The following is a 20,563-nucleotide window of genomic DNA, read 5'->3' on the forward strand; positions in this document are numbered from 1 at the left end:
AGTTTATGTGTCCAACCCAGTGCACATTATCTCATTCCCATTTGTATCTGGGTCCCATGGTCTCTGTATTCATTTCAATTCTAAAGATGTGAGATGCGTTTAGAGAAAGGATAGAACTACTTATTAGCTATTTGGTGTAATGCTACACCAACCCTGGTGGCAGATGCAATGACAACAATAATTCCCAAAGTAGCTGCTATTAATAGACCAATAAATCTTGTTGTACATTTAAGAATGTTGGTAAGTAGTTTATCCAAAACATGTATTACTGGGGTTTACTGCCAAATTCTATTCATTTTAACAGGTAACCACGGCCCTGTTCTAACTTTAACAATATAAAGTGTTTCCTTATGAGGAATGAATTTTATGGAATAATCAATGCAGGAAAAATAAGAACAGTTGTTACACATCACTAGGAAGGAAGGTTCATCATAGATAGCATGTCCAATCATGAATAAGTAATGCAATTTAACACAAGGTTGGATATAATGAGTAGAGTTTAGGTAAAATTCCACTCTCGGATGCTGTTTATATCTAATGTGCTTGTGGTAATCCAGGCCTGCAGAGGAGTAAAGCAGCCAATAATTTCCACAGTTGCTGAAGAATAGGGCCATCTTAACTATGAGGATCTGGAACGCTCATACCATAGTTGAGCCATGTAATATGACTTTCAAAGTCAGTGTGTTTTACAGACATCGAGGTGGCAGGTTTGTTCCAATGAAGGTTTTTAAGTTTGTAAGATGAAGCAGGATTGTGTGGGGACTCCAGTCTAATACATAACCACAAGAAGGTGACCCAGTAAGAATGCGTCCCATGTGACTTTTACAATTTTTCCATTGTACCCAGGTTTTAGGGTCAGAAATTACTACCTCCTTACAGATGGGTACATCTGTAGGTGCAAATTTAGTATGTCCAGAAGCAGAAAAAAAGGAGATAGTTAAAAGAAATAACCAGGCTTTAGTTTTATCATGGTAGAGTTGCAGGTGACTAGCTAGATTGGAGTAGCAGGTTTTAAACAATGAATACCTTTACCAATACATATGGGAGGGCCTTCTGTTTCGACTTCATATTTATTAATTATAGTGTCCTCCTCATTGAGTTTCATTGGATCATAATAATCATAAGGAACTGGAAGCCAATTAGAATAATTACCAAATACTTAGAAATGACAGCCCAATTGACAATTTTATTTAAAGGTATAATGGGAATATAGTCTGAGTAATGATAAGTCTGGTTATCAGACATTCTTACCACCATGCTCACTATGCAGATCATGGCAAGAAAGAGTTTTACAGATGTTACAGGTACAGACATTGACTTCAGCATTCTGTATTCTTCTTCATAGGTCCTCTTCAGCTGTCCCCGTGTCATGATCGGCAAGGTTGACATGACCTCAAGCTCTCTAGTTACATTTTTTTTCACGAAATTAAAAAAATTCTAAACTTCTCATCAGAACTCTTAAAGTACTGTGTGACCTGGCCAGGGATGAGAACACAAGTGAGAATATTGTAGCCCAAGCACAGGTGGAAAGAAGAATGGCATAGATACAGTTGTAGCAGGGAATGCAGATAAAAATAATGGCAAAAAACTGGAGATAATTATGAAAATGAAAGCAGAATTTCCACTTTTAAATCCTGAGAGTTGGTTGTTCTGCAGGTCCCTTCAGTCCTCATACCAAATCAGTGACTATTTTTTACCCTGGACATATTCAATCTCTTCTCTGGAGCCACAAGCTCACTCCCACAGAAATATTGACTGCTAATTATAAAGCATCTATAACATATCTAACACTGTCCTGTACTTATTTCTTCTATTTAAATATAAAAACAACTCCATAATTTATATATCCTTCTTAGTGTTTACCTGAACAAAGTAGCCTGCTAAAGTGAATAAATCGATTAGTTCGATGACCAAAAGTAAAAGAAACAGTAACCAAAAAGAGCTTTCAGTATGCTTCCCAAATCAGAATAAAAATATAGAATGTAATTAGTAAAATGAAATTACTACACTGTGGAATTACATCTTCAGGTAATTTTATGAGCACCATTAAGTTTTATAACGATCCTTGTTGTAAGTGCAGATCAGGTCATATAAACAGTACTTAATGAACTTTGAAATAATAAAATAACATAGTAGACCTAGCATCAGCAATAAGCATGTAAGAACAGGGGATTGACATGGGCAGGTTCCAATTCAGAAAATTCAGGGTTTTAAACAATTAATTCAACATAAAGTGAACAAAATATTTCCTTTCAGAATCTTTGAAGTTTCTAGTTTGCTAGTAAATTCTCAACACTTTTGAAATTACCCATTTTGTCTACTGTTTCTTTTCTGTTCAAAATAAGTATAAATCCACATTAACACAAACATAATTACTTACTTTGTAAATATACTACAACTATAGTTCAACTTAACCATGATGTACTAGTATATTTGATTCAATATAATTAAAAAATATGCTTATTTCTGTTTCACTGGCCAGGCAGGTTGCATGTTGAAAGATAAATGTAGTATAGAATGTAACAACTAGTCATTCTGTGTTCAGAGATGTATGGCTTTTCACTAAGTGCAAGATCTTTATTATAAGCATTACAGTAACTATGTAATTATTAATGTAATGAATAAAAGCTTTGGAAACATTATTCTTCAAAGTAGAGCCACTGATAAAAAGGATCACAAATGATGTCTTTGTACTGTGTAACCCAAAAGTACATTTTTACAATCCATTACCTCCAACTTTGAGTAACATGGGATAGGTTAATTGTGGTGCAAAATAACACTTCATTCAATCTACAACATGTTTGACACATTAAAATATTTTTAATTTAATGAAACAAATTCAGTTTACATGTAGTCTAAAAATATTCCAAATTTCATTCTATTTTATTATCATAAGGTACAATGCTAAAACAAGTTATTTTTAATATTGTAATTTTTTCATTCTGATTATAATGAGAAGAACATTAGTCTGTATACCTACATCATACATCACTTAAAATACTCTTTGTTATAATAAAACTCCATAGTACCTCTCCATTTCATAAGTCTTACATTTCAGTGTTTTTAATTTTCCATGGAAAAGTACATGAATAATGCCTACTAATACAGAAAGACTTCTAATAAATGTGATGTAGCTATGATTAACCACACACATTCACATACACGCTAAGAATGAAAGTATCCCATCTACTGTATTTAAAGTTGAATAATATCAGTATTTGCTTGTCAAAAATAGCAAAAAAATTATACTTTATTATATTTTCACCAAAACCTGACAAGAGAGTATATTTTACATGTAATTATAACTCTCACAAAATCTCTCTCTTTTTTAAAGCTGACATAAAAAAAAATCAACTATTTTAAATGTGTTGTTCTCTATAATCAACAATCCGGTTTAAAGAAATGTGTGAATGTGTTAGTGCATTAGTGTATTTCACTGTGAATCTTCTGATATATGTTTAGACTTGATTCTTGATTAATTGCATTCTGAAATTTATTAAGGTAGTTTTAAGTATCAATGTTTGTTGATCTCTAAGATATATCTTTTGCATAAATATTTTTTCACATTCATTATATTTGTAAGATTTCCATCACTTAAAATTTTTGTGATGTTGAGAAATGTTGGAGAAAATATTGGAGCATTTCTTTCAGTGTAAGTTCTCCCATGTCCAATTAGATTTTTGTTATAACTAAAGATATTGTCACCCGTCTACATTATTATTTTTTACTTTAAATACTGTTATGCATTTTAAGGCTAATACTTTGGTAAAGCACTTACATACTCATATTTATCTTGCTTTTATCTAGTATGATTTCTTTGATGTGGAATAAGATGTGAACAGTTATTAATGACTTTGCCACCATTTTCACATTCATAGAAATTTTCTCTGATATAAATTCGTTTATATAGATTAAGGTGTGAGCACTGGGAAAATGCTTTGCCACATTCCTCACATTAGTATGGTTTCTCTCCTGTATGGATTCATTTATGTAGAGTGAAGTCTATTTTTGCTTTGCTACATTCTACACATTTTTAGTGTTTCTTTCCAGTATGAATTCTTTTATGTGTAGTAAGTGTTGAGCACTGGGTAAAGGCTTTGCCACATTCCTCACATTTGTAGGGTTTCTCTCCAGTATGAATTCTTTTATGTTCAGTAAGGTGTGTGCACCGGGTAAAGGCTTTGCCACATTCTTCACATTTGTAGGGTTTCTCTCCAGTATGAATTCTTTTATGTCTAGTAAGGTATATGCCCTGGGTAAAGGCTTTGCCACATTCTTCACATTTGTAGGGTTTCTCTCCAGTATGAATTCTTTTATGTAGAGTAAGTTTTGTACACCAGGCAAAGGCTTTGCCACATTCTTCACATTTGTAGGGTTTCTCACCAGTATGGATTCTTTTATGTTGAGTAAGGTGTGTGCACCTGGTAAAGGCTTTGCCACATTCTTCACATTTGTAGGGTTTCTCTCCACTATGAATTCTTTTATGTTCAGTAAGGTGTGTGCACCTGGTAAAGGCTTTGCCACATTCTTCACATTTGTAGGGTTTCTCTCCTGTATGAATTATTTTATGTTGAGTAAGGTGTATGCACTGGGTAAAGGCTTTTCCACATTCTTCACATTGGTATGGTTTCTCTCCCATGTGAATTCTTTTATGTAGAGTAAGGTTTGTACACCAGGTAAAGGCTTTGCCACATTCTTCACATTTGTAGGGTTTCTCACCAGTATGGATTCTTTTATGTCGAGTAAGGTGTGTGCAACAGGTAAAGGCTTTGCCACATTCTTCACATTGGTATGGTTTCTCTCCCATGTGAATTCTTTTATGTAGAGTAAGGTTTGTACACCAGGTAAAGGCTTTGCCACATTCTTCACATTTGTTGGGTTTCTCACCAGTATGGATTCTTTTATGTCGAGTAAGGTGTGTGCAACGGGTAAAGGCTTTGCCACATTCTTCACATTTGTAGGGTTTCTGTGTGGTATGAAATTTTCTATGTCCAGGTACATTAGAGCTGTGATTAAAAATTTTGCCACATTCAGTAAGTTTGAAAGTTTTATCTCCAGTATGTCTTGTCTTGTGTCTATTTAGGTTTGATGATTTGCTAAAGACTTTTATACATTTATAGCATTTAAAGATTTTTCTATGGCAAGTAGACAAACATTGGGTAAGACTATCAGAACATACTTTATGCTTCTTACACTGAACCACACAATCCCAATCTCTATTTAAGTGTATATTTTCAAGGCCACAGCTTCCACATAGTCTCATTATTGATTTCTGAAATGGATCTTTTATGCCCTGCTCTACCAATAGGTCTTTGGTGCAATTTGAAGACAATTCTGAAAGAAATGAAAATAACAAAGTATCTCACTAACTAGACTCAGGTGAATATACTTCACAATTTGAATATATAAAACTATAGAAAGCACATTAGCAATGAAGCACAATAGAATACCATGGTATTACTTCCATCATAGATGTATGAAATTAAAAATATACTGACAACTATAATTCTTTTAGAAATCATAACTGGTAATTATTCATAGAAAACCAAATTAGAATAACACCAAAAACCTCATGGAAGGGGAAGGAAACTTTGTTGCATTTATCCATCATAGCGCTTCCTCCATGCTGATAGTGAGTTATCACTTTAGTAGAAAAATCCCATGTCCTGAATTTCCTATCAAAAGAGAATGAAGCTATAGGCACATGTCCACACATCTGTCTTTTTATAGCCTTTACAAAGGCTGGTTTCTATCTTCCATGACAACTACATAACTCTCTGGGAAAAAATATGCACATATCAAGAATAATATTCTGCATTATCATCATGATGGTGCAAAATATTTAATTATGCTATAAAATTTGAAAGGCAAAATAAAACAATGATCATTTCCTTGTGCTAATTTGTATACAATATAAAGAGATATAATTATTGACATCAATATCATAAAGGTGAGGGCAGAGGTAAAGATTAAGAATTTTTGTATGCAACCAAAGTTAAGTAGTTATCCATTTAACATAAGTTGCAAGTTCAAAAGATTTTACATAGTTCTCACAGTGAACATCAGAAGAAATGTTTATAGAGATAAAAAAAGAAAGCCAGGCAAAGAAACAAAATATGTCACTCAAAATCAGTGAGGCACAATGCAGAACAGAAAGAAAGGAAAGAAAGAAAAGATAGTGACAAAGTCAAATAAAACAATTAACATTAGAGAAATTGTAAGTCCTTCCCTTGAGAAAATTATGTAAATATTTATGTCCTAGTGTTTAGAGTCAGAAGACACAGTTAAATAAAGGGATTTAAAAAATCCAACTATATTCTATCTAAAGTGACTTGACTTCATACCTGGTGAGAACAACAGACTAAAACTGGCAGAATATATCTGAATGATATATCTAGCAAGATATATCAGGAAAACATTTAGCATCTAAGAGCAGTGGAGTTTAAAATTATATTAGGCAAGGACATTAAATATAAAAAGTGGTCATTCACGGAGGGCTTATGAAAATAATACATATATATGATATCTATCTTTATCTCACATCAAGGTTTTCAAGTATATTTTAAATAGCATTGACAGAATTTAAGCAAGAATTGGACAGGAAAATAATAGGATACTTTGATATTCCATTTTCAATAATAAGAAAACTAGTCAAATTATTAATAAGAAAACAAAAGGTTTGACAACACTATAGAGTAATTAGACCTAACAGGTGTATTGGAAACACTCTACAGAATAATAGTAGAATATACAATCTTCTTGATAGCTCATAAAACGTTCTTCCTAAAAAACTACCTGTTCTACCACAAGTCTTAACCAATATTAGAAAGTTGTTATTTTACACACTTTAATTTTTAACTAGAATGGAATGAAACTGAAAATAAATAATAGAAGAAACACAGAAAAATTAACAAATATAGGAAAATAAAAAACACACTCTTGAATACGTTCTACTTCAAGGGAAGAAGACCTAATGTTGTGTAGATGTCCAAATTGATCTACAGATTAAATGCAATTCTTTTCAAATTCTCAATTTCAGTTTTTTGAATAATAAAAAACAGCAAACTCTTCCTTCAGAAGTTTCATTAAATATAAATGGTTTAGCCTTTCTAATGAAAAAATAAGATGTATGTATGAATAAAAACAAACAGAACCCTATAACATGCCACCTACAAAAGCCTTCTTTTAGCTCTAAAAAGTCAAATTGGTTGAAAGTAAAAATTTACATAAATCTACATAAATATCTACATAAATAATAAGAGGGGGATCTACATAAATTATCTACATAAAATCTACATAAATAATAAGAGGAGGATATTGTGGCAATAATTAAAGCAAATACACTTTAAGTCAAAAACCATCAGAAGAGACAAAGACTTTCATAATGAGAAAATGGGTCATTTAGGAGAAATCTATGGCACAGAATACACATAGACAGATGACGTACATGTAATGTACATACTGTACCATAGATATTTTTAAATATATATTGTATATCAGTGCTTCTAAATATATTAAAAAATATGAACCAAAGTATGGACAGAAGTGTGGCAAGAAACACCTAGCAACACACTAGTTACAGCAGACTGCAAGACCTCACTTTCAATGATGAATAGAAAAATTTGACAGAAGATAAATAAGAAAACAGATAATGGAAAAAACATTATAGACCAGTAAGATGTAAAAGACATTTACAGAGCTCTTCAGTCAAAAGCAGCAGAATACACTACGGTTTCATCATACATGATAAATGGTGTTAGGACACTTAAGTCTTATCAAGTTGAAGAAACCTAAAAACATACAACTTTTGACAAAAACATACCTTTTAACAAAAATGAAGTGGAACTAGAACTCAAAAGCAATACAGAAACTGGCTAATACAAAAATATGTCAAAATTAAACACTCTTAAATGCATTCATGCTCAATGGTCAGATGTTTTAAAATTGTTAAGATGTCAAAACTATCTACAGTGATATACAAATTTAATTCAATGTCTATAATAGTCCTATCATACTTGTTTTGAAGATATATAAAAATAAATTCTAAAGTGTCTTGGAACAATAAATAGCCAGACTGTTTTAGATATACAAACAGGAGGCATAGCACTTCGTGATTTGAAAACAAATCAGCAGGAATAAAAAAATGTGCTACTGGCACAAAGACAATGAGATGAAACAAAAGAACACAGAACACAGAAATAAACCTTGTGTGCATGACCAAACATAGGTTCCTCAAGATTGCAATGACCATGCAATGAAAAAGAAGAGTCACTTCAATAAATTTGGTAGAAAACTGAATATTTATGAGAGGAAAAAAATGATATTGGTACCTTCCCTTGCACTATAGAGAATATATCTTAAATAAATTAAATATTAAAACATAAGAAATACATGTATAAAAGTCTTAGAGAAAATATAAGAGAAACATCCTGATATTGGTCCTGGTACTGTTTTAGTAGATGTAACATCAAATAGATAATCAAGAAAAAGGAGAAGAAAAATGGGATTGTATCACACTTCAAATTTTCTGCACAAAGGAAAAACTTAGTGGACTAAAAATGCCTCCTGCAAAATGGGTAAAAATAGATGCAAATCACATATTTGATAGAAGTTAACATTGTGAATAAATGAACAATGATTAAAATTCAAAAACAAAGATGAATAACTTGACTAACAAATGGACAATAGATTGATCTGGCATTTCTGCAAAGAAGATATACTAATGGCCAAACATAATTTGAAAGCATTTTAAAATTGTTAATCTTTAGAGAAATGCAAAACAAAATCACAATAGTATATCACATCACATCCATTACATTGGGAACTTTTAAATAAATAAAAGCATATGCAGATACATACGTATGGTGAGAATGTAGAGAAATTGAAATGCTGCTATGTCATTCTGAACCTTTGATTCTAAAAATCATAAAAATTGAAATAGAACAGATCAAAAATTTAAAATATATAAAGAGAGCAAAGCAGCTATATGGTGGGAGGGGAAGGATACACTTGTTTTATTTTACTTTTTCCCAAAGACCAACAAAAATTTTGCAGCCATCCATGGAAAATCACAATTATCTGAATTTGGGGACTTAAATGGAAGGTCGTTAAACTCTAGTGGAACAATAGATCTGGGAGGGTCATTTAGAATATTCAGGCTCTGATCCAGCTGACAAACTTAAGGACCCATTGTCCTGAATACAGACTGCAACATGGGTCAACCATCTTGGATACACAGAGTCACCGATGGTTCCCTGTGACAAAGTGGGAGTGGTGCTGCTCATCCAGAGACTTTGGGAGAGACACAGCTATCTGCAGCCATGGAGGCAGACCTGAATAACTTGGTCTTGCTATCATCTGTAAAGCAGAACTGTGACTCTGCTACAGCTGTCTCAACTATAGTCCATGTCCAGTTCTTTCAGAGCATAGATCCACACAGTGACCTGCAGGGACTCTTCCAAAGTACTCATTGGGAGCCACGCCCACCCATGCTTATGGTATTAGCCCTAAAATATGCAGACTGAAATGAACAACCATGCCCTAGTATGTGTCATACACATCCAAACCCTGAAGGCAACCAGTTTACCCAGAAACAAGAGAGGATTGAAAACCACCCAAGCCCTTTGGAACTGGCCCACCAGATGCAGACTCCACTGCAGAGCAAGGGACAGTCTTGTGTCCTAGCTACAGCAACTCTTCATTGAAAACCCAGTGGAGATACCTTTAGTGTAAGTACTCAAAAGAAAAAAATCTTTACCTTCCATATCCAGTTTATAAAAACTGGGAAAGGTATTTAATCATTCATATGCACACATACCACCATAAGTATAATGTGCAACTACTGTTAATGCTACTATTTTATCATGTGACTACAACACCTCAGCAGAAATGTTTGGCAAGAACATGACAAGATCCACTCAAATTGGAAAGGAAAAAGTAGAAATAACACTGTTTACAGATGACATTATCTTATAGATCAAAAACCATAAAGAAGAAAGGAAGAAAGCTTTAAAAGTAATAAAGCCTCTCAGTTAAGTCACAGGATGTAAAATTTGCATACAGATAGCAGTTGTTTTTCTATACACCAATAAAGTAGACAATGAAAAAGGAAAACACTCATTTACAATACCATCAAGAAAACAGATCTCTAAGAAATAAATTTAACTAAAGTGGTTAAAAAAACCCTTTACCCTGACTACTATAAGATATTAATAAAAGAAATTGAAGATGGCATCAGTGAATAGAATGATATTATCCAAAACAATGTATACATTCAATGCACTCCCTATCAAATTTCCAGGGACATTACTTGACAGTATTAACCAAAAACTTCTAATATTGGTATGATCTCACAAACACAATTGATGAGCCCTATACAATAATCAGAAAGAATAAAAAAGGTTCCAGCATCGCACTTTCTGATTTCAAACTAAATTTTAAGGTGGGAGTAATGAAAACAGCAAAATGTTCACATGAATCTAACAAAAATAACAATGGAAGAGAATGGAGACCTCAGAAATAAACCGAAACATATAAGGTCAAGTAACATTTATCTAGGCACTAGCAATGCACAATGCAGAAAGTATGGCTCTTCAATGCTTGGTGCTAGAAAACTGGATACCCAAAAACAAATGAAAAAAAGCAGACTATTTTTTCTTCTATGATACCAAAAACTAACTCCAGATGTAACAAAGATTTAAATGGAATACATAAAACTCTAATATTTCTTTAAAAATATTATAAAGAAAATAAGAAATATGGGAAAACCTTGACATAAGACTTGCAATTTTCTTTTCTTTTTTTTTTTGGATATGAAACAAAGTGCACTGGAACAAAATTGGAAAAATTTGGGCTGCATCAAACTTAAAATCCTCTGTACAGCAAGGGAAAAAAATAAGAAAACATATAGGATGGGAGAAAGTATTTTCAAAGTATATATTGTATAATATGTAAATACCCCAAATAATTGGGAAACTCATATTTTTCAAATGCAAAACAATGTCATCACCCACATAAATATAAGCAAAAGTTTATGTAGATTATTTTCAAAGAAAACATACCAGTTTACAACAGGAAACACAAAGAGTAACTCAGCATTGCCAAAACATCATGTAAACACAAATGAAAACTATGATAAGGTATCACCTAACAACTGCTAAAATGGCTAATGTCCAAAACAAGACACATAACAAGTGAGGACAAGAGAGTGCAGGAAATTAATCCCTGTAGACTGTTATTGATTGTAAATGGATAGTGTCATCATAGAGATTTGTTAAAACATGTAGATAACATAACTGCCTTATCATTCACTAATTCTACCTATGAGTATAATCATGTAAAATCAGTAGTATCTCAAGAAGATTCTGCACCCCCATATATATATCGTAGCATTATGCACATTTGCCAAGAAAATAAAAACAAACTAAATGCATGCTTTGATGAATAGATTAAAAAATGCCTGTACAAAAACATACCATATACTAATACTAAGCCATGAAAATGATAAATATCCTGCCATCTCAACAACATGGATGGACGTAGTAGGCATTATGCTAAGTAAAATCAGCCATTCCCAGAAAGATAACTACTGCTATGGATAATTATTTTTAAAAAGTTGAATGTATAAATATAAAGAGTACAACAGTAGTTTCCAGGGTATAGAGTCACAAAAAATTAGGAGATGTGTAATGGTAAAATCTTTTAGTTATAAGATGAATAGATCATGGAGATCTATTGTATGGCAACATGATTAGAGTTATTAATAATGTATATGCTTAAAATTAGTTAAGATCATAGACCTCACTATAAATGTTCTCCCTATAATTAAATGCTAAATATGTGAGATGATGGAACAGTTTATTACCTTAATTATATTGTTTTACTATTTATACACACATCAGATCACTACAGTGTGTACAATAAATACATACAGTTATTTAATTATTATTTGCGGAAACTTCTACCCATTAAACATCCTCTGCACAGAAATATATGCACACATACACACATATGAATGATACAATTATGATGCTACTAAACAGGGGGAAATTATGGAATATAAGTTATCAAAATATTGTGAATCAATTGGGAGTATAAATATATTCATGGATGTGAAACACTGAATGAGACAGTATATTTAGGAATTCTATAAGGTAAGCGTGCAAAATAAACTATATTATAGTTTTGGTATTTGGCTATAATAAAGTTGAAAATTTACTCTTATTTATACTAGAAAAAGATTATTTAGAATTGAAATAAGATTAGATTTTCTTACATTTAGGCAGAGGCTATGCATTTGTACAAAGTTAGTGAGCCTCACTTTCTGTAGACTTGCCTCTGAAAACTTAGAATTGGAAATCATGATGCAGAAAATTATCTGTCCCTAGGGTTTCTGGTATTACAGAAACAAATCCAAATATGTCCACTGTTCCCCTTTACACATTTCAGAAATGACGCATCAAAAGGAACTTAAAACATGGAGCTGGGCATGGAGGATCACACCTATAATTCCAGCACTTTTGGAGGCCAAGCAAGAAGGATGACTTGAGGCCAGGATCTTATACCAGCCCTAGCAACATAAGGAGATTCCATTTTTACCAGATAATAATAATAATGAAAAATAATGGCTGGCCATGATAGCTCATGCCCATAGTTCTAGCTACTTGGAAGACAGAGGTTTTAGAATCCCTGGAGCCCAGATGTTTGAGTTTGCAGTGAGCTATGATCAGCCACTGTACTCAAGAAATGGCAGGAGACCAAAACCCTGTCAAAGTATGGTTTAATGTAGTGGTCTTCAAAATATGCACATATAGTCCCATAACTCCTAAACAATACAAATGCTAATAGATAATGTAGTCCCTTATAAGCCATCAAGAAAGTATGGCTCTGACTTCTAAGGATGATCACTTTATGGGTAGAATTCTTAGAGAGTTTAAGAGCCTGGGACAAAAGATGTCCTTCTGGAAGATAAAGAGCAACATACACAGGATTCTAAAAATCATTTCCAACTGAACAGCATATTCCAAGCCACGTTTTAATATCTGCCTTCCTCTTTGAGCTTTGGCTCTCTAACATTTGTTATGTGCTTCACTGAATCTTACCTACCTGGATATTTAAGTGTTGTTTCCTCTTTCTTCATAATCCAGGGCTCGATCCTTTGCTCCAGACATGTAATCAGCTCTGGCTTTGAGGCAACAAGACCTGTTTCATTAGAAAAATTTCACATGACTCTTACTGAAGACTTTCCAATTACTAATGCAGTGCTATCCTTAGTAGACACAACATTACAGAAGATTCTATAAAATTCCTTTGCAACATATTGTTTTCTCACAGACCCTGTAGAATGATAAAAATTTTTTTCTAATTTATGACTAGAGCACCAATTCCCACTAGCACCAAATAAATAAGAGCTGGAAATTCTATTCTAAGGTACAGGCAACTATTATATACCCTGATTTCTAGAGTAACCACTAATCTAGTGTGAAATATACATATTGGCCCAAGAAAGGGAAAGGTTTAAGATAACATGAGATATCTAATAATTTTATTTTACCGAACGACAATCTTCAAAGTTTCTGTAAAAGCATGGATGAGAAATTCATTCATGTAAAGTAGAAACTTTTAAGAAAGTATCTACAAAAATAAAATAATGACCTTAATGTGGAATAGGAATTTGGTATATATGTGTTCCTCACCAAGGGAGACCAGGTTTCGGTAGTTCTCCAACATCACCTCCCTATACAAATTCCACTGAGCATCGTCAAGGCATGCCCACTCCTCTGGAGAGAATTCTACAGCCACATCCCTGAATGTCACCATCTCCTGTAAAAAGACACATATTTCCCAAGTGGCCATAGAGAGAGTTATTCACTTGACTACAAGGAAAATGAGTTATGAGAACAGTTTCTGACATATGAGTGACTGGAATTAGCCAATAAGATAATTTTTAGCACATTGATATTATTGAACACATTCTCTTATATGCTGGAATGAATATCACAAAAGATGTATGAAACTGTGTGCAAATGATTCTGCCTTGGGTGATAAAGTATTTAATACAAAATTAAGGACCTTACAATAGTAATAAAAATTTATTGGTGTTATATTTACATCATGTCAATAAATTGTGCATATTTCTTATATTGAAAAACATAGTCAGTTAGAGGGTGTCACCTAATTTTTACGAGTACAATAAAGAACTGGAGATATTGCTAAAATACAGATTCTGATTCAGGAGATTTGGGGTGGGGTCCAAATCTCTGCATGTCACATAATATAATTGCTGATAACAATGCTTCTTGCCTAAGGAGAGTATTTTGTCAACATCCCATAAATGGTAGAATTTGAATTAATCTCAGTTCATCTAAACAGAACACAGATGACAGCCCTCATTTTTCAAAGCAAGGTATAAGAAGAAAGGGGAGCTTCCAATTAAATGTGATGGCTCATTCAAAACTCTCAGTAAGTCTCCACAAGACACTTAATGATAAAGAAAAAAATCAATTAACTTTATATTGGAGGAATCTGTCAGAGAGCATCTTAAGCAAGTGAATGAAATGAACAACTTTAATGGGAAAATTAGTGTTAGGCACCCTTGAAAAGAAAAGGATACAAAATCACTGTTGGCATGGTAGTGGACAACAATATGCAATCATGAGGAATCATCAGTTTTATGAAAATTTCAGATACAGATACTTCTCATGTTTTGTTATCTTTAATAATGTATGTAAATACTTTAGCATCATACAGAACAAGTCTTCTATTCTCTCTTTTTTCCATGATTTTCTGAATATCCTAGGCAAACAATGCTATCCTATTCCTGAATTCTCCTAATAATATTTGACATAGAGCTGATGAAGCATCGAGATAAAACTTTGAGAGTACATGTTCCCCCTCTTCACTCAAATTCAAAGAATATGTCCAATCTCCAACAGGAATCTCAGACATCCAAATTATTCTATCTTGATCTGTCAAAATGGGAACATTTTCAATATTACAGGTCATACATTTCTTGTGAAACTTGGTTATTGTTGTAAGAAGCTTGTGGGAAAGAATGTAGAGCAGGCTCCGTTATATAGGGAGGAATGATTTTTCAGAGCTCCTTGACTATCATAAGAAGATATTTAAAAAAGTAGTTACAAAACTTATTAGGCATACACATCAGTTAAAGAAGTAAAGATTTACAAGTTAAAAAAAATTGAAGTTCTACATGACTTTCTAGGAGAAATAGTGGACAAAACCTAAATCTGGGACACACTTACCTGAAAACAAGCCATTTCTTCTTCCTCTTCTCCTACTGTAAAATTTCTTTTCAGGTGATATTGTGTAGAACAATGAGAATTAAATCTTGAGACTGCCCTGAAAGGAGTCAGCACAATTTCTCCCCTTGTTTCCACAACACTCACAAGCAGGAAGAACATAAAATGAAGAAGAGCTACACTCACTTTTTCTTACTCACAGTAAAGAGTCAGCTATAATCAGCTAATTCATGGAGACCAAAATGGGAGGTTCTACTGTCTTTTCTTCCGGTTACCTCCCCCTGCTACAGGTGCCAGGAGTTTCTGCAACAGGAGTGGGCATATGGACCACACTGATCTGCCTCTACCAAACTCAATAGAGCAGAAACTGTGACTTCTTTCTTGAACAAAGGCTCAACTCAATTCTCATGAATGTATGCATGAGTCCTAATGATTGACCCTATTATGAAATTAGAATTATTTGGGGCACAATTAAAAACACATGAATGTTCCCATACAGCCCAACAGGCAGGTGATGGTGTTTCTTCAATATAGCCAGGTTATCCTAATTGAAATCCTGGGCTGAGAGGGAATTACCTTAAAATTGTCTCTGAAACATCACTGTGAATATAAATCATGTGGTACTGTGGGCCTCACTCCAAGAAATGTGGTCTGCTGGTGTGGAAGGGGTACATTCATTGGGTTCTTTGTCAGGTCCCCCTTTGGTGCTGATGTCTCTCAACCTAAATCCATTATTAGTAGCACTCAGGTAGAGAAAGCAAGCACAGCATACATACTGCCTTTTGCCCAACACTCATCACAACATATGCTTAATTTCCAAAGTGAAGAGCAGCATAATGCAATGTCTACTGAGCATGTGCTATGTGCTCAGAAGTATGGTTTGTTGCACTGTGAACAGCATTTACATAGTGTGATTTAATCCTTGTTATACCAGAAAGGTGAGTAGTAAGTGTGCAATAATTTGCAGAAAAATTTAGGTGTAGTGCCATTCTTTCTATTCTTCTCACACAACTATAATATGACACTACACAAGACCTAGAAAATTCTTTACACTCACTCCAAATAGGTCCTTTCAAAGTCAACTTACAAGTCCATGTTGATCTCTTACACTGAAGCATATGTCTCCCCTGAGATTTTGGTCCTTCCTCAGTCCATAGTATCTCACTGTTTTGTGAATTCCAGGTTCAGGCCAGGTCTAGTTTGGATTGAACTTTTGTATGTTTTGCATGTACAGAGAGGGAATGAAAACAGGAAGAGAAATTCCTCTTTGGAAGCTGCTCAAATGCATCCTGAGGAACCTTGGATCCAGAATTCAGAGCACCAGATTTAGGTCTCCAGGGAGGCATGAATTCAGTAGGGCTCACTGCACATTTCCTGGCATTTGGGCAAGACGAGAAGGCAGAAAGGGAGTTTATGTGTCCAACCAAGTCTGCATTATCTTGTTCCCGTTGTGTCTGAGCCCCATGGTCTCTGAATTGATTTCAGTGCTAAAGATGAGAGATGCATTTAGAGAAAGGATAGAGCTATTGATTATTATCCTATAAGAGTGTATTTACAGGAAACTGGACTAAGTATGCTCTGGAGGGACAGTAGACACAAAACAGGCCTAGAGAACTTATTGTGTGTAGATGTGAGGACAGTGAAGCTCTCTGCTGCAGAGTTGCAGGTTACAGACTGGAAGCTCAAGAAGGAATCTAATATTCAAAGCCCTTCTAATTTAGAAGTGGTGGACACATTTTATGTTTATGTTGCATTTTTAATTCTGGAAAGTGTTCAGGAAATATTAAAAGTCAAGAGTCTCCAAATAAGAAAACCTCTTCACAAAGTTAAAAGGGAATTAAAAGAAAACCCTTTTATTACTCAATTAAAGCAGAATGTGATGTGCACAGTGACAATCCACTGAGAGATTGCAAAGGACACATAAAGTCGCACCTGTATTTTTACATACATGTTATCTAGATAAATAATAATTAGCTTTGAAGAAAGGAAAAAGAAGTCTAGACAGCCCTATTTGTCCTAAACAGTGCACCATAAACTTACTGGGTAATTAGTGAGACTCTCTTTTTTTGGTAATTGATTAAATTCAAATAAAAAACAAGCTTCTGAAGTCAATGCAGGTAAAGATAATTTTGCAACTTAAAGATAGATGCTCACTGAAGTTTGGATCCCATCTTTATATGGAAATTGCATGACAGGGAACTATGTTCCTTGATATTTCATTTCAAAGTGATGTTTCTCAGTTTCAGAAAAAGCATTTCTTAAAAAAGTCCTTTTTAAAAATATTTCAAAAGGATTTACAAAACTTAGGCAGATAATTAAGATCTCTGGCTCTTCTTAGGACAATGATGCCATGTTTTGGTGCTGTTTCCAGAAAATGCTCCACCTGGGGAGATGGATATGTCTGCCATTCCATTTCGGTGCTGCTCAACCCTTCATTCTACCCTGAGCCACTTCTTACCTGAGGACCCAGGGAATGCTTTATCAATCTAATGTTTCCCCAGCCAAGACATAATAAGGTTTACAAAGTGACCTAGGGTATCCTAAGGGAAATTAATATGTCATTAGCTTCAATCTCCATTACAGTTCACCCTTTCCCATGGGGTTTCTTAGAGGGAACTCCTATAGTTTGATGAAATTTTCAGGACACATGTTGATTATTTGATGAGAACTTACACCTTTGAAGATACAAATTCTGATGAAATAAAATTAATGAGCATGTTACAATTTTAAAATCTAAAAATAAAAACCACACATGAGCCCATCAATTCATGAGTGGATTATTAATATTTGGTATATGTTTACAATGAAATATTACTCAATTTTAACAAATGACAGTGAGCCAGCACTGCTTATATTTTCCTGGATTGAGTGAGCCCATTATCCAAAGTGAAGTGACACAAGATCAGAAGAATGGCTCCACATGTACTTGCCATCAAGTTGGTACTGACTGATTAACACTATGGTGCTCAAATGGTGGTGGTGTTCAAGAGGGATTCAGGGGTTTTGGGTAAGCCTACATCTGAAAGATGCCTTGATCATCATGGAGGGGAAGGGCACACCTCTGACCCTTGTTAGGGAGAGGCAAAGCTATAAAATGTGACTAAAATATTTGTACTCTCATATTTTTTGAAATAAAAAATATAAAAATAAAAAACATACATCTTTCCTAAATTTTATAAAAATTCCAAATATTGAGTCACAAAGCAAATATAAAGGTCAAACAAGTAATGATTTCAAAGTCACTTAAGCAAAAAGTCAAGTTTATTTAAAAATTATAAATGCATCAATAAATTTTGATGTAGTAATCTCATGCCAGGTACTTAGGGTTAGGGTGACTTTAGAAAAATTTCAAATTTAAGAAAAATTATACGTTAAAATATATAATTTAGTATATTGTCTATAATGGTAGCATTAGAAGATAACTACATTTTAATGGATATAATTATGTAAGGATATCATGGTATTTCTTTTTAGAGGTCTATGAATATTTAAAAATGCACAAACTGATATTTTGAACCCTTTGATTTTCTCTTTCCCCATCCTATTCTCTGTGGTGACCACACTTCCCACTAAGAAATCAGCTTTCTTTAGATTCCACAGATAAGTGAGATCATACAGTGTTTGGCTTTCTGTGCCTGGCTTACTTTACTTAGCATCATGTCCTCCAGTTCAAAACATGTTGTCACAAATGACAGAATTTCATTCTGTTTGAAGGCTCATTGTGTAAATTCACCTCATTTTCTTCATCCACTCATGTGCTGGTGGACACTTAAGCTGCTTCTATACCTGGGCTAGAATGAATATTGTTGTAATGAACATGGAAGGGCAGATATATCTTCTACATACTGGTTTTGCTTCAATTGAATATGCATGAAGAAATGGGAGTGATGGATCATATAGTAATTCAATTCTCATTGTTGAGAAATCTCTATACTATTCTCTACATTGGCGCTAATGAGAAAATTGATTTTTAAGACTCAGAAGGGAGGATGGTGATTGGGATTGAGGGATCAAATCTCATGTACTGTGTGAAACCTATATTCATTGAATGAATGATACACTAAATGTCCTGAATTTAACACTGTATAATTCATACATTCATCAAAGGAAAAAAAAAAAACAGAACATGACTGGTACCCCATAAATTTATTGAAATAGAAATAAATTTGCTTGTCCTAATTTATATTCACAGCAATAATATGGAAGTGTTTCCTTTTCTCATCGTCCTCACCAGCACCTACTATTCATCATATTGAGAATAGGGATTATCATAGGTGTGAGGTAATAGCTCATTGTGGCTTTAACTTTCATTTCCATGATAATTAGATAGGTTGAGCATTTTGACTTAAATCTGTTGAACATTCATTAGTCTCTTTTGAGAAATGTCAATTATTTTTATCATATCTTCCCCAAAGTATGCCTAGATAAAATCATCACACTGTGTCCGACTTATACATAAAAAATTATTTGTCAATTAAAAACAAAAATATAAAAATAAATAGCAATGACCAATAAGATGATTGCATAGGAATAAGAAATGGATATTCGATATAGTACATGAATAAGCCACATTCCAAATATATTATATTGGAGTACAAATACAGAAATGAGTAACAGGAAGAAAATGACCTATTTACATATCAACTTTCAAGAGAGGATCATTTCTTTTTGTCTGTTATCTGTTCCTCAAAATATCTGGCTTTATAGGTAAATGCATATGAATATATCTCTCTACATATGGTAAATCCCACCATTTCAATGTATGTGTTTCATTGTTTTAGATTTGGATTTTAGTGGAAAGTTAAATATGTCATATTCCTATTTTCTGAGAACTCTCCTGGGGGCTCCAAAGACACCCCCGTTTGTCAGATTATAGATGAGAGGGTTGATCATTGTCATTAGTATGGTATAGATGACAGAGACCATTTCATCTTCTCAGGGGAATGAGACTTTTGTAGAAGGTACTTGCTAAGGGCACCCACATAGAATAGAGACTCCAGGGGCATGTGAGAGAAGTAACCAGGGTTTCCATGTGTCCCTGGCCTGAGACTGTCACCAGTTGAGTGGACAGTATAAACACATAGGAGGCCATAATAGCTAAGATAGGAGGGAAGAGAAAACTAACACCATGGATAAAAAGACCCTGATATAGAGGGAAGTGTCAACAGAGACCAGTTTAAATACAGCTGGGATCACAGAAACAAAATGACGACCTTCCCTGGAAGTGAAGTAATGGAAAGTCAAAGGGCAGAGCACATATATCAATGCATTGAGCACTACCCTCAGCCAAGATGCCTGCACCAGGA

The 20,563-nt window shown here is 33.8% G+C and overlaps 1 protein-coding gene across 1 annotated transcript in view; it reads right to left on the minus strand.

Moving 5' to 3' along the window:
* The window catches only part of LOC142866391 (uncharacterized), a 185,014-nt gene that overhangs the window by 117,568 nt on the left and 46,883 nt on the right, over positions 1-20,563 (minus strand). The window contains 2 exon segments of the mRNA XM_075999761.1: positions 4,343-4,800; positions 5,029-5,334. Coding sequence (XP_075855876.1) covers positions 4,343-4,800; positions 5,029-5,334 — 764 coding nt within the window.

This window comes from Microcebus murinus, unplaced genomic scaffold (assembly GCF_040939455.1).
Source record: "Microcebus murinus isolate Inina unplaced genomic scaffold, M.murinus_Inina_mat1.0 scaf004_hap2_Mmur4.0, whole genome shotgun sequence".
Classification (NCBI taxonomy): Eukaryota; Metazoa; Chordata; class Mammalia; order Primates; family Cheirogaleidae; genus Microcebus; species Microcebus murinus.